Source organism: Carcharodon carcharias, chromosome 14 (assembly GCF_017639515.1).
Source record: "Carcharodon carcharias isolate sCarCar2 chromosome 14, sCarCar2.pri, whole genome shotgun sequence".
NCBI classification, from domain to species: domain Eukaryota; kingdom Metazoa; phylum Chordata; class Chondrichthyes; order Lamniformes; family Lamnidae; genus Carcharodon; species Carcharodon carcharias.
In genome coordinates this window covers 111,275,003-111,290,440 of record NC_054480.1, presented here as the reverse complement: position 1 = coordinate 111,290,440, position 15,438 = coordinate 111,275,003, and the positions used below count along the sequence as shown (strand labels likewise).

The following is a 15,438-nucleotide window of genomic DNA, read 5'->3' as shown; positions in this document are numbered from 1 at the left end:
TTTCAACTCTACGACATCTACTGACCCCATCCTCACTTCACCTCGTCTGCTGCTGAAATCATCATCCATGCCATTGTTACTTCTAGCCTTGTCTATTCCAATAGATCCCTGGTCGAACTACCACATTCTACCTTCTGTAAACCTGAGGAGATCAAAATCTCTGTCGCCTGTGTCCTAACATACACCAAGTTCCCGTTCATCCATCATTCCTGTGCTCTCTGGCCTACATTGGCTTCCATTAAACAATGCCTCAGTTTTAAAGTTTTCATCCTTTTGTTTCAAATCCCTTTATGGAAACAAATCCTCCATATCTCTGTAACCTCCTTCAGCGCCACAACCCTCTGAGATTTCTACACTCCTCAAATTCCAGCCAATATTAGTTGCACTACTATTAGTGCCTTCAGTTGCCAACGTCCTTAGTTCTGGAATTCCCTTCCTTAACCTCTCTGCCTCTCTTCTCATTTTCCCCCTTTAAGACCCTCCCCAAAACCTGCCCTTTTTACCAAGCTTTTCGTCATCTGCCCTAACATCTTATATGGTTTGATGCCAAATTTTGATCTTATTAAGCACCTTGGGGCATTTTATTTTAAAGGCGCTAGGTAAATGCAAGTTGTTTTTTTAATACAGGAACGAGTCTTCAGTAGCCATCACAGTGTGCACTGTCAGGTTTGCCTGCTTTTCATGGTTAATTGCAATGGATGATTAGGGGCAGAAATTTCCCCTTGCCGGGGGGGCGGTGGTTGTGCAAGGGCGGGCAGGGGCGGGCACGAACCCAATCGGCACTCCCGATCGGGGCCTGGAAGCATTGTGCACTCTCTGTGCGGGCGGTGGGGGGAGTTCCCTGAGTTGAGGCCTGTGCTGTTTCGCACATGAAGAGCGCAGAAATCTCCCTGAGGCACCTTTGTGCCTCAGGGAGAATCGTTTAAGGTTTAAAAATTTAAATAAAGAAAAGGAAATATTTTAAGACATGTCCCTTCATGTGACAGTGTCACAGGAGCTGGGACACATTCATGAATTTTGATTTAAAATTTTTATTTCATTAATGAAACCTTCATGAAACCTCATCCCGCCCGTGGATGAAGTTCCATGAAAAATGTGAAGGCCGTGTGGGCTCTGCACCTGCCGCCAACCTTAATGTTGGACGGGCAGCTCTGTTAATTGTTTTAACGACTATTTAAATGGCCTTAATAGGCCTTTGACAGTTCGGTGGGCGCACAGCTGACTCCAGTGCGCACCCGCCGAACTGAAAATCTAAATGACGCGCAGTGACGTTGGGACGCCCACCCGACATCACCATGCATCACTTTACGTGTCGGCGAACAGGTCCCGCCCCCACTCGCCGACCCGAACATTTTTCCCATGAGTCCTGAAAGGAATGTATCTGATTGAATCCATGCAGATTCCAGTTGATACAAAGATTTGGATTTAACGCTCCCCCACTGGCGGATTTAAGGCCAGGGTGCACATAAAAACCAGTGCATGCCATGCCTGCTGCCTACTCCTGTGCCTGCCCAGCTGCAAGTTTACCAGTGCTGGGGGTGGGGGAGGGGGCCATTGGGCAGTCTGCTGCCCTGGAGCTCATTGAGGCCCTTAAGTGTCCAATCAACACTCACTTAAGGGCTTCATTCCACTACTAGGATTCAAAGCTTGGTCTAAATAGCCAAGTGGTTATGGTACTGGGTTTGTAATCTAAGATCAAGAGTTCAAATCTCACAATGGCAAACTATGAAACAATGTAACTTCATCTGCAACAGATGGAAACATGTTTGTACTTGAAAGAGTTACTAGGATTCAACCAGTGTTAGGAGAGGCCCACCCAAAGCATCCAGCTCAGCAGCTTTCACTGCAAGGGCTGGTGGTTGGGGTGTCCTTCTTAACAGGCCCCTGAGCCCACTGGAGAGCCCCCCAAAGGAATAACCTCCCCCGACCCCTTCTCCCTCACCTTTCTACTCTGACTCCCCCCATCATCCCTGTGCCAGCCAGCCTGGCCATGGCGAGACCCCCAGACTTACCTCCAGCCCCAGCTCCAGTGCAGCGCACCATCCTGCAGACCTCATTTTAGAACAGGCACTGGCAACCACTGCCGGTGGTGCTGCCAACACCGGAGAGCTGCCAGCCTCTGAATGACCAGCAGCTCTTCTGTTATCGTGGTTTTATCTCGGGATTCATTAGCTTCTTACTCTACAAGAGACTTGCTGGAGGCAACGGTCTTTTATTGAAAACACATTTTTTTTACATACCAACTATTTACACAGGTTAAACAAGACTAAGACATAACTGAAGCTACTCTTCTCTCAGTGAGTGACATCACTGTGACACAGCTCCTTACACACATGTCCAGTAGCTATCATTAGAGTTAACCCTTTATTCTACATCTCCCCCCAAGTTCACTCTTCCCACAAACAGTTAACCTCATTTACTATTTACAGTTTCCATCCAACTCCTACTACCCCACCACCCCCACCCCCAGCCCCAAGTCACTTTCACCAAAGGTGTCAGTCCCCAGTGATGTTGTCAGCTCTCTTGGAGGATGTGGAGGACAATGTGTTCCCTTATCATCCACATTGGTAGAGTGGGTTAGCAGCTTCTCACGACTCCTTGGCTGTGACACTTACGATGACCTGAATGTGAAGACCAATCAAGGAAAAACTGATTCAAGGGAGAACCCTGCAGGACTCGAACAATCACAACCCCTTGAAAAGGAAGACAACAAACTGAAATCTGGCCCAGGAAACCCTGGTCCGTGCTTTTGTTAGCTCTAGACCTGCCTGTTCCAATAGACTCCTGGCCGGCCTCCCACATTCTATCTTCTGTAAACTTGAGGAGGTCAAAAAGTCTGTTGCCAGTGAGCTAAGTTTCATCCCAATCACCCATCACCCCCAGGTGTCAAGTAAAATTCACAAATTCCCTGTTGGACTGCGGTCCAGTGGGGTGAAGGCCTCACTAGTACAAATCAGTAAAGCTTAAATGGTACCAGTCTGTCTTAAATCAGCTTATATCAGCCAGGCATCAACTGACCTACTACAATTGGCCTCAGTGCCTTTGGGCTATAAAACTTGAACGGTTACAAGGATTCAGACTTGAATAGAAGAAATAATGATGCTGGCAAAGGTACAAGATGATAAAATTGTTGAACTAACTTTATTGAACCATGCTTCAAAATCACAAGGATATGAATAGCATACTGATAGCTGATGAGCACTGAATAACATCATGCAGGTCTTATCAATGAAAAAATAAAATTTACAAACTTATTTCTTTCAATTCAGTTGCATTCTTATTTTATAAATACCCCACAGAAGCTGAATCCTCCCAATCCAGTTTGTGTTTTACCTTTTAAACTATAGGACAACTAGCCTCTTGGATCCAGCTCCCTGTCTTACTGTAAACTATGTGACCCAGGTTTTACACATCCAGTTATCTGGATGATATCCACAAAGTTGAGTCTTCCACACAGTCCCCAGCCTTTCTCTTCAATCTCTTTATCTTAACCCACAGAAAAACTGGCCTTTGTCACCCAGGAATTCTGTCTTTAACGTAACCACAATAAAAACTGGCACTTCCCCCTCAAGCTCTCTGCTTTAACTCAACCAGGAGACTAAAAGGTTGCATATCCCATGAATGATGCTCAGCAACTTTCCTCTTACTGGTCCCTTCTGGTCTGTTTTCATACCTGGAGTGCTAATCAAACATCCAGGAGAAAAGATATGCCTTCTGATTTGTTAGCCAACATCTAACTGTAAGCAAGGAACAAAGGAAGGTACACATTTCTTATACCCCTCTGTACACATGTTCAGTACTTGTGTTATTAGGTATTGGTTGCTCCCTGCATGGTCAGCTGTGTGTGTGATCAAAGGGTGATATCACCCCTCATGGACAGAGTCCCTATGAATTGTTTCAAAATACCCTTTTTGGCTGTACAAGACCTCCAAAGAGGCTCAACGTTCCACATGATTAATAAGCATCACCCAGGTGTACCTTCACACTGTTTCAAGGGTTCTCGCTCTCCTGACCACAATGGTAACCTCATGAAATCAGAAGAAGTTTCAAGGTTCCCTTAATGAGATTCTTCCTGTCACTGTTTTGATAATCATAGGATTGGTACCATTGGAATGTTTGCAAATAAAGCTAACCCATACCTGACTTCTTATAATTACAGGCCTTTGGTCATTTTATTGCCTATATCCTGCCTTAAGAATGCAGCACTTACAGGGCACAAGACATTTCATAATGATTCCTGTATAAGTGCTTGTTTGCACTATTTTTCACTCCCTTAACCCTTGTGTTTCCACCAAGATCAAGCTAGCAAACTCATCAGTGGCCAGTTTGACTTAATATATAACATACATAATATTTGATAAAACAGAAAATGCTGGAAGAACTCAGTGGCCAGGATTTTATGGCCCCTCCCACCCGGTGGGATATTACAGCCCTGCCAAACTGAATGGAGATTTAAATGGCTTGCCACGTCCACTGGGGGTAGACATGCCACAACAGGGCCATAAAATCCTGGCCAGCAGGTCTGGCAGCATCTTTGGGGAGAGAAACAGAATCAACGTTTTGAGTCTGTACGGCTCTCCTTCAGAGTAGAAATGTGACTTAATATATGATTCTCAGAGCATAAAAGGCATAATTATAGTCATAATATGTAGCTGCAAAGTGATCAGTTACATCGTCATTTCAGGCTTTTCAGTTCCTATTACAGGGCGAGGGAGGTGAACCATCAATCAGGGTTCTTACTCCTGTTGGAAGGTGCATGGACCTTGGCACTGGCATGGGATTGTGCTCATCTGAGACATCCTTTTATAGCAAGAGAACCTGCCTATACTGATTCTCCAGACGCATCTGTCAGGAATGGATCATATCAAAGCATTAGAGGACTGCAGATGGCTGTGATGTCTCCACTCCTCCAGGAAGGCAAAAACTGGCAAAAAAAAAGTCCTTCCAATTCTTGTCAGGAGACTACAGTTGTCCAGCGGCCTACTTGAGAGCTTTGGGAATGTTTCTTTGCACTAACTGCAGTTTTTTAAAATGTATTTATTCTCTCCTGGGAAGTGGGCATCACTGGCAAGGCCAGCATTTGTTGCCCACCCCTAATTGCCCTTGAATTGAGTAGTTTGCCATTCAGAGGACAGTTAAGAGTCAACCCAATACTGTCAACCTGGAGTCACATGTAGGTCAGACCAGGGAAGGATGGCAGATTTCCTTTCATGAAGGACATTAGTGAACAAAATGGGTTATTACAGCAATTGATGATAGTTTCATGAGCCAGGATATTGAGGTCAGCGAGTGGGGGAGTGGGGCCTGCTCACCGACGTGTAAAATGACACGGGATGACGTCGGGCAGAATTCCCAACGTCGCTCCGTGCCATTTCAATTTTCAGGTCAGCAGGGGTGCAGCCGAGTCAGCTGTGCGCCCACTGACCTGCCAACGGCCAATTGAGGCCATTTAAAAACTAATTCAACTAGTTAATGAACCTGCCCATCCAACCTTAAGGTTGGCGGGCAGGCCGGGAGCCCTGGCGGGCTTCAGAAAAAACATGAAGGGCGGGATGAGGTTTTTAAAAATTTATGAAAAGTTTGCTTAAAAGTGATGGACATGTCCCAACTCATATGACAGTGTCACATGAGGGGACATGTCAGGAAAACTTTATCTCTCTACATTTACCATTTTTAAATTTGGCGCCAATTTCCCTGAGGCCGCACTTAGCCTCAGGGAGATGAGTGCACTCTTTCGCACACATGCACAAAAGAGCGCATTTTCAGCTGAGGGAATCCTCCCTGACCGCACAGGGAGCGCATAGCGCTTCCTAGTGGATGTCACACTGGGTGGGCCTTAATTGGCCTGCCCATGTAAAGCGGGGGTGCCGATCGGAGGCGCGCCCATACACACCCGCTCCTGAACTTCCCTCCCCTATGGGGGGAAAATTCTGCCCCATGGTCATCATTACTGAGAATAGATTTATATTCCAGATTTTATTAATTGAATTTAAATTCCACCAACTGCCATGGAGCCCTGCCCCCAGAATATTAGGCTGGGCCTCTGAATTACTGATCCAGTAACATTACCACGACACCACCGCCTTCCCCCATAATAGAATCACTGCCAGGTCCACATTACAGTGCAAACAAACTATGGAGTTCAGGACATAGAATCATCAGGCCTGAGACTCTGCTTCCTTGGTCACCCTAGGTGGAGTGGAAACAGAAACTCAGGATTAAAGCCACCCAAGTAGATCTTGACTTGGCCTGACATGGTAAAGCAGCTGACAGCAAATCCACAGCCCATGTGACACCTCTTTCAATTGTATTTTTAATTCAAATGGAGTCAGCACAAAGCTCAATATCAGATGCTTCATTTCAAACCCTACTACCCACAAGCAAAGTGACTCTTTAAGAAACTTTAGCAGTGCATTTTCTGCTCCTGCTCTGGTCACCCCAACCTTTGCACTCCCAAATCACATCGGGGGCACACCAGCTTTGTTTAAACAAGCAGAAAAACAGACAAAGTTGTCTCTGTGTTTAGGCAGTGTGATGTGCACTGAGCAAAGCAGGCTGGTAAAGACCCGGAGCAAAAGTCCAGTCCCACAAGAACCTGGCAAAGTTTCAATTTAAAAGGGTGTTTTTGGAAAAGCAGATTTCTATAGTGTGCCTGTAAATGAGTTTAAAGTCACCAATATTGAATTTCAAAAACCCTACAGTGGGGGGAAGACTGGGGGAGGTGCAAAGTTCCACAGTTTTGAGATCCCAGGAAAGGGTGAGTTGGGGTAAAAGATGAGTGATGATTTCAAGAGAATGATGCAGAGGGCAAATACTTACAGGGGTGTATTGTAATTGAAATGAACAAATCACAGTAATACAGAACAAGGTGTATTTGTGACAGTGGGATTGTAAGCATGATACAGCTAAAGAAAAATGAGCCAGTTACATCTGTGATGCATTTAGCCCTGTCACTATGAGACGAAACAGAGAACTGTAGAGTGGAATATAAATGAAGGACAAAAATGCATTGTGATTACTGCAGCTCAACTTCTTTGTGGGTCATTAAATGTAATGTTTACTGCTTCTCAATTTGTATAACCTTGTTCCCATTATAGGCCTGATACATGAAAGTTTTGTTGAAGAGCCCAATGGTCTGGTTTCTGTCAACCTCCTTGTGATATCAGCCATCGCTGCCTTTGTGATAGGAGCAGTTATCTCCGGATTCAGTGTCTGCTGGTTCATTGGCCATCAGGACAAAAAGGATACAGCACGAAGAAAAGACAAGGAAACCATCCTTTCTCACAGCGAGTCTGTAGTCAGTGTAACCAAACTGGGCGGCATGGTAGAGCGCCGGTCGAGAGGGCAGCCAGAAACCCTACTTGCTCCTCTGATGCAGAACGGTTGGTCGAAGAACTTGATCAAAACCAGCCAGCATCACCTTGACTCGACAGTTTTACCAACACCGGAACAGACCCCATTGCAGCAGAAACGCAGTACGGGCATCAGAAGCTCTGAGTGGGAGCAGAACCTGATAAATGCAAGTCTAAGAGATCAACCATGCGCAGGATCACCAATGATCCTTGTTGACTCCTCACATCAAGCAATGTCCCATCACCTTGGCAACGTGCGGGTCATTCCAACTTCCCGCCATTCCTTTCAGCGGGATCAGGAGCTGACGAGTGATAGTAAAGACGTCATGGACAACTATCTTTCACATAGTATGAGAGAACAACTTGAGAACCCAGGTTCTCACTATAGGTCATCCTTGGGTGGCAATGGAGGTAGCCATGCTTTTGTGGAATATTCAGTATCTCCTCACAGCAGCCCCAAAAGAAGAAGGGGTGCATCAACCCCCATAATGCCACAGGACTACATTGGGGATGACCCAACATGTTCCACACAGTGGAATTACGAGAAGGCGAATGCACCCATACCCTCACAACATGTGAGGAATCAGACTTTTAACAGAGGGGAAAGTTCGGCAGCTCTGCAGAGAAAGGACCCAGTACCTGTACACCATGTACATCTCCATCAACCAGTCCAATCTGTCACCGGGCAACCTGACCTCGCAGGCTTTAAACCACCAAAAAAGTCAGGTGTTGAAAGGACACCTTTAGCAAAATGAGACATCTTGTGCTTTCCTATCTCTTCATTAATCTTTGTGAAAATGTGGGACAAATATTTAAAAACAGAAGTTAAATACCGGAGGACACTGAGCGTGGAGACAACAGCACTCCTTAGATAACAAAGGCCTGTCCTCAAAATTAAGGATGCATTTCCTTTGCAAAAAAAAAAGATACATGAGCTTCAGAAGGACGGAGTAGTTTAGGGGAGAAAAATTACTGAGGAATCTTACTGGACTTCTCTCTACTGCTAACTCTTCAGGAGCCATGATAATGAAGGGAAAAATTATCCAGGAAGTTTAATTAGCGATTTTTTGTGCAATTTTTCACAGTAAGATTTTTTATTACTGGTGATCTAATAAAACAAAATCCAACAGCACAAGATACTGACTGTGCACTTCAGAAAATCATTAGATCTGTAATAGGAGTTTATAAAGTTAATTTACTGTTATCGTTTACCACTGCTGAAATGAATTCAGCATGATCTATTGTTTAGACAAGCTACTTTGGGCTTAATTTCAGATTTATGCAGATTAGATTTATGGCAGCATATTCTTTCAAGCATATATGCTTCCCAAGGGGTTCAACAACATAGAATGATAAGACATAGGAGACCATTAGGACCATCATGTCTGTACAGGCTCTTCAAAAGAGCTTTACAGTTAGTTCCACTTCCCTGCTCTTTCCCCATGGTCCTCCGAATTTTTGCCCTTCAAGTATTTTTCCAATTCCCTTTTGGAAGTCACTTTGGAATCTGCTTCCCACCACCCTTTGAGGGAATGCATTCCAGTTCATCATAACTCACTGCACAGAAACAAACTTTTACGAATTACTTTAAATTTGTATCTTCTGGTTACCAATCCACTGGAAATAGTTTCTGCTTATTTACGCTGTCAACTCTTCATGATTTTGAGCACCTTGACCATATCTCCCCTTAAATCTCTCAACTCTCAGAACAATTCCAGTTTCTCAAGACTTTCCATATAATTGAAGCCCTGCCTCCCCAATACCATTCCAGTAAATCTCTTCTTCACCCTCTCCAAGGCCTTCACAATCTTCCCATAGTGTGGTGCTCGAAATTGGCCACAATACCCCAGTTGGGACTTAGCCAGTGTTTTATTAAAGTTTAGCAGAACGTCCGTGCTTTTGTACTCTGTGGGAGAAATTTTAACCTAAAAGAAAAGGTGATTTTGGGTCAGGTGAAGGTGGGGGTATGGAGGGGTGGGAAGCTGGGGGTGGGTGTAGGGGGTGGCGGCATGGTAAAGACTTTAAAAAATCAGATTTCTGGCCCAAACTTCCAACCTGGCCACTTCTGGTGGGAAGGTGGGCAGGAATTAATCTGGGACTCCGATACATCCCACAGGGTCTTTAACGCCCACCTCATGGGGGCCTCCAATTTCCTTCTACTGTCAACTCTCCAAGGCCTTGATTGCCTTAAGGCCCCTCCATCTTGAATTTACCCCTCCCCTCCCTAGGCCTCAGATCATGCACCTACATCATGTCAATGACCTCCCTCCCCACACTTCCTGAATTCTCTATCCAACACCAAAGATGACCCTCTCAAGATCTTCCCCCACTACACCCCAAAAATGGACCCCAACCCCCACTCCTTTATTGGCCCAATTAACCCTTTAGTCTTCACCAAATGGCTCCCCGCCTGATCAGAAGCCAAGCCTATCAACCTGGGTTCCTTGAGGGGAACCGATTGGTAGCATCACACACACACTTTGGAGTTTAACGCCTCAGTGTTGGGGTAATCCCCCTTCTTGGTTCCCGTTGTCTTTCTGCCCAATCTCCTCTCAGCAGCTCAGCAGTGTAAAAATCCAGGCCTATGTCTCTATTTCTAAAGCCAAGGATCTTGAATGCCTTTTTAACAGCCTTCTCAACTTGTCTTGCCACATTTAAGGATTTGTGCGCATATACACCCCCATCCCCAATCTGTCTATTCCTGCACCCCCTTTAAAATTGTACCACTGGAGTGCAGTTTCACATTGTCTCTTAATTTGCCCCTTCTATCGTAATAGCTCCTTGCCACCAATGAACAGAAAGAATAGATGAACAACCCAACAAATGTCTCTAATTTGCGATAGGACACATTTCAACTGCCTAGAGGGTAGACTTGGGCAGGTTACCACCACCTGAGATTTTCCTCCAAATATTAATTGGAGACATTTCCTCCATAATGCCTTGTCTGCTGAGGGCAGTGATACTGTTTAGTGTCATAGATGCCAGTAGTCCTCTTGTATTGGCAATTGAATTTTGAGCATTAAAAGGTATAGAGACATCACGTAAGAGTCCAGTTTTCTTCTGAACCAGAAATCCAGAAACAGACAACAGCTAGCAGCAGTCACTGAATGGTGAACAAAAACCAAGAGCCATTGCTGATAGTTCTCCTGCCTCCACCTGAAGTGCTGAAGCTAGTTATTGTGCACGCTACTAGCCCCTCAGTTGAGGCAGTGACTGCACAACAGACAACCATAGTTCTTTACAAGATAAGTCATCAGAATGAGTATTAGGCTTGCTCATGCTCCTATCACATGACTGATTAAATGCTACTACACTATACCCACTATATCTAATTTAACTTGAATAATACCACCTTACATAACACACAAATCTAAATTACATTTTCACTGTAACCTAATGAGAATAACACGTATCTAACAAAGTGTGAAAGGTGTTGAGCTGAGGGGTTACCAAACACAAATTTTAAACAATAACATAAGCAGATTGTGAAAAAAGTGCCGAAGAGCCATTTATTATGCTGATATTTTGATGATAATTCCATTATCAGATGTCAACTGTCCTCCTTATTTCATGAGTCAGTCTAAATTTCATTAACAAAAGGAAAAAGCACAAATCCCATCTATCTTTCAATGCAGAAACGAACTGTAGGCAAATTTATTTTATTCCCCACCTAATCAAAAACTACAAAATTATAAAGCTAACTTTGATTTTTTTTATCTCAGCACAGTTATGTCTTATTGATTTTACATTACAGAGAATTTACAGCACAGATACAGGCCCAGGGTCCTTGACTCTTTGCTGCTCTGCTGATGTTGTTGACTCGGAGGTGCCCTGTGTATCATAGAATGACTTTCAGCATCAGTCCCTAAATTTATATTTTATATTTTTTTTGTATAAACAGGGAAGTATTTTGGACAATCATTCCTTTCCCTATAAGTGTGTCTCAACTTTGTCAGTCCCTACTCCCCTCCTCAAATGGAGATTTCCAACTTCAGGAGTCAAACAAAATCCCTTTCAATACTGTATATTTATTTGGTATTTATTTGGGTTTTACTTAATGCCATCAAACAAGAGAACAGTCTAACGAACTAAGCTGTCTAAATTTGATGGGAGGCCACTTTGCTCAACTTGTGAAGATTAATGAGCTGGGTGACTGCAGTCCCTTAAAATCAAAGTGCAGAAACTGGTAGCTTTGCTTGCCAAGATTAATTGGTTCCAATTTGCCCAAAAATTATGTTAAAAAAAATTCAAAGTGGATGTTAACTACTCAATGATCAATGTGGGAATAGAAACTTTTGCAATCTTTACATTGCAATTGCTTCCAATATCCATGCAAACCTAATTACCCATGGCTCCTGGAAAGCAGCAGTAAGAGTCCTATTATAATTACTGTAGAAGATTGCAAGCACAAATTTTCATGGAAAATGAATATCATTTTATAAAATTTTAGATAAAAAGTACAATTTTAGAAGCACTGATAATTTTGATGATGGTGTGACGGTTGAATTTTGCAATGACTGTGAAAGAGTTTCTCAGTATTCATGTATTTATGGACTGAACATAAACCATTGCGTTAGGTTGGGCATCTAGGAATTTTAGAACACTAAGGCAACAGAGGGACAGTTACTATAAATTTCGTAGTGTTGCCACTTGAAATTCAGCAAAGCATAATAATGGGCAAATGAAATGCTCATATTACGCCCACTTGAACTGTGAAAAACCCAGCCATATGATTAAGATTTTGTCCTTTTTCACTTGGGTTGTGTCTGGAGGGAACATTTTGAGCTGTACAACACTGAAGTGAAGCACTGGTGGTTACAGGTCAGTCACTGGCAGATGCAGTGACAGAAGCAATTCAGAATCACACAAGAAGTGTATTGGCACAATACTAAAAAATATTCGCTAAAGTGCAAGTTTACCTCTAGCACATTGATAACAGTCCCTCCATTGACAACACTGCCTTGCTGCCTCTAGGGCTTTCAGGCTATTTATTTTAAGGCCAATGTTACTTCTGCAACTTGCAATGCAGTAAATTTCTAATGGGAAACTAGAACAATTATGCCCACAAAATGGCTGACAAATAGATGTCCAGTTTATAATGTGTTTCAACCCAATGGCCTTAGAACAAAGAGGACATTACATTAGTGGTGCTGGGTTAATGCATGGGTAAAATATTCACTATATGTGTGTATATGTACATATATATATATATATATATACACATATATATTGCCAGCAGGCTTTTCAATGAAGGATACATCATTCTTCCTGATCGATGCTTATCTATTTCCTATCCATTTCACAATCAACATATAGTTTCCTGCATTGGTGGCAAAAGTCTGCATCAGACTCAGTGTGTCTGCCCTACACTTGGTCTAAAAACTTGTCCTGAAGCCTAATTTTGGATCAACCTAACAATAGAGGAGCTTGGGAATTAAAGCTAGCTGCAACCATATTGACTTTTTTAAAAGAATTATTTGAACTTACTTTACAGCAACATAAATAAATTCTCCATCTTACTGTAACTCAAATAAGTAATAGTTCTATACCTAACTATTTTTAGGTCAAAATTTAATTTGCTGCTGAGTTCCTAAAAATAAGTTAATTTTGAACCTTGATGGGCCTACAGAAGGATGCTTAAACTATAGCAAGGCCTGGTCACATATGCAGTTGATTATTAACAATCATACAAAAGCTTGTGTTGCTTCCTAGCCAGCTTACTCATTCCTTGCATTGCATGATGCTGCACATTGTGTGAGCCTGTGCAAAAATCTTTTGACATGGGCTTAGCTTTGGGCTGTAGAAATGGAATGTAGACATACCCAAGCCAAACTGAACAATCTGCCCAAACCTGCCAAGCAGGACATTGTGGATGCTGCTTCTGAGCCAATCTTAGACTTTAGAAGCCGGCCTTTCTCTTGTACATAGTGCATCATTTACCTCGCACTTGACAAAGATTAACATTCTATGACAGATTCATTATGGTCCTAATTAAGCAACTGAGAGCTCAGCTTTGTCATTAACCATAGCTTACTTCAACCCATTTGCTTAATTACAATTGTTAGTGCATGATGTGCAAAGGGGAATAAATACTATTTGCCTTAAGGCTGCCAAATCCTTTTTCCTGGGCACCAATTGGATGCACATTGCAACTGTTACAGTCTGTACTAGACCTAGTGTACACTTTTCTCAGTGGTCGGTCTGCACATACTGTACATCAGATCTGTTGAGGGAGAACCCAGTCTGATGTTCAATACCCCAATGCATTAGAATAAGCGATGAACCTTACCAGCAAATCTGAAAGGCACCAATATTGGTAACTAGTTTGGTTTTCAAAAGATGGGAAATGCTGCTAGCTTGAAAGGAAAGCCCATATTTAGAACATTTTGTGGACTAACAAGATAAATAATAAACACACCTCCCCCGCAAAAAATACTGGGGCTTTAGGGGGACTTTACCAGTTTATCACTTGATTTCTAGCCATAGGACACAGGTGAGTCCCAGGGACAACCTGATACAGTACTTGTTTCTTGTTGAGGGAGTGTCTTACTATAGCCACTAGATGGAGTGCCACTCAGAAGAAAGGCATTGCAATTTGGGGAAGAAAAATGGAAAGGCACTTAATGCCTATTTCCTTTGAAATGTCCTTCCCTGCTTCTGATCATGAAGTGGTAATCATGGTGGTTTTAGAAAAGCCCTCAGCTCAGAATATTCCAACTGGAGGAAGATGGATGGTGTTGAGATCTTTGAAGGAAAAAACTCCCAGTTCTAATGGGAAGCTCTGTGTGTGCGCGTTTGTGTGAGTACGTTTGTGTGTCAGTGTGTTTCCTCTTTTTATAAAGGGACTGGAACAGCAAAATATAATTCACTTTTGGCTCTTGTTGTAATGAAATGTAATGAAACTTCTTAATGATGAAAAGCCTCTGTAGTTCCTTTGTAGTCTGAGTCTACTCCTGGTATGTTCACATTTTCTCAATATACTGTATACAAGAAGTAACTATAAAAAGGTTGCATTGCGTGCAATATGCAAACTGAGAAACAAAATCTGAACAATATATATAAAAATGCTGATATGTTTAGTTCAGGAATTTGAGCCCTTGCATCTGAGTCACTGATAGTATCATTAACACACATTATTTGGATATTTGATGTTCTTATTTTCTGTCATTGATCAAATTTGTACCAATTTGGAAAACACAGATCACAATGCATGTGGGCAAACAAGGCAGACAACAGGAAGATCAGCCTAATAAAAATGTCTTTTTTGTTAACTATCAGGACTCTACAGTGTCAATCTAGTTTCTAGATGACACATACCCACAGCACAAAACTACCTCCTAATTGGGAACTAATTGACACTAAATTGGCAATCCAATAGTAGGGAGCACATTACAAGTGGCTACTGAAGCCAAATCAATCACAACATTTAAGAGGGAATTAGATAAGCAATTGCAGAAAAACTTATAAAAGAGTGCAGCAAAAGAGGAGAGAAATAGGATTGGAGTGATGGCACACAGAACAGGATGACCTCTTCCTGTGCTGCCATCTCTATGATAGTTTCTCATGGCAAGTGCAAGGAACAGAAAATGCCACACGTGGTTGCAGTAGTGGGTGCAGCTTCTGAGGTTGAAACTAAAGCGCGTTGTTGGGATGCTCAAGAGAGCAGCCTCTGCATCTGGCCGCGCAGTATCTGACCAACAAGTAGCTTAAAAACGTACCTGAGAATAGGAAAGTGTACAATACTCCAACTCTAATCATCCCTCGCCTTAGGAGATCAAAATTCATCAAATCTTAAAAATGTAATTTCTTACAAATTGCTCAGATTCTGAAAACAATAGTGCATTGACTATTGAAGATTTCACTTGATCTTAGGAATGAAAAATAATCTGATCAATTTCCAGGTAAGAAAGACTTTGCTTGCCTGGATTTTAGCCCATTGAAAACAATGGTAATGGCCCTGCCTTAAAAATATGCAAAGATAAAAAAAAACTACCATATGAAAAAAATCAGAGAGGAGTGTCAATTAAGAAATATTCCCCTCTTTAGTGGATAACCGCACAACTTGATGTGGGACTGAGTCACACTG

At 42.7% G+C, this 15,438-nt stretch overlaps 1 protein-coding gene across 4 annotated transcripts in view; it reads left to right on the top strand.

Moving 5' to 3' along the window:
- Window positions 1–9,299, top strand: part of sema6bb (sema domain, transmembrane domain (TM), and cytoplasmic domain, (semaphorin) 6Bb) — a 590,981-nt gene extending 581,682 nt beyond the window's left edge. For all 4 annotated transcript variants that reach the window (XM_041204971.1, XM_041204968.1, XM_041204969.1 and 1 more), the window contains one exon: window positions 7,098–9,299. In XM_041204971.1, the coding sequence (XP_041060905.1) occupies window positions 7,098–8,107 (1,010 nt within the window). In that variant the 3' untranslated portion in view covers window positions 8,108–9,299. The remainder of the gene's footprint in view (window positions 1–7,097) is intronic.
- The last annotated feature ends 6,139 nt before the right edge of the window (window positions 9,300–15,438 follow it).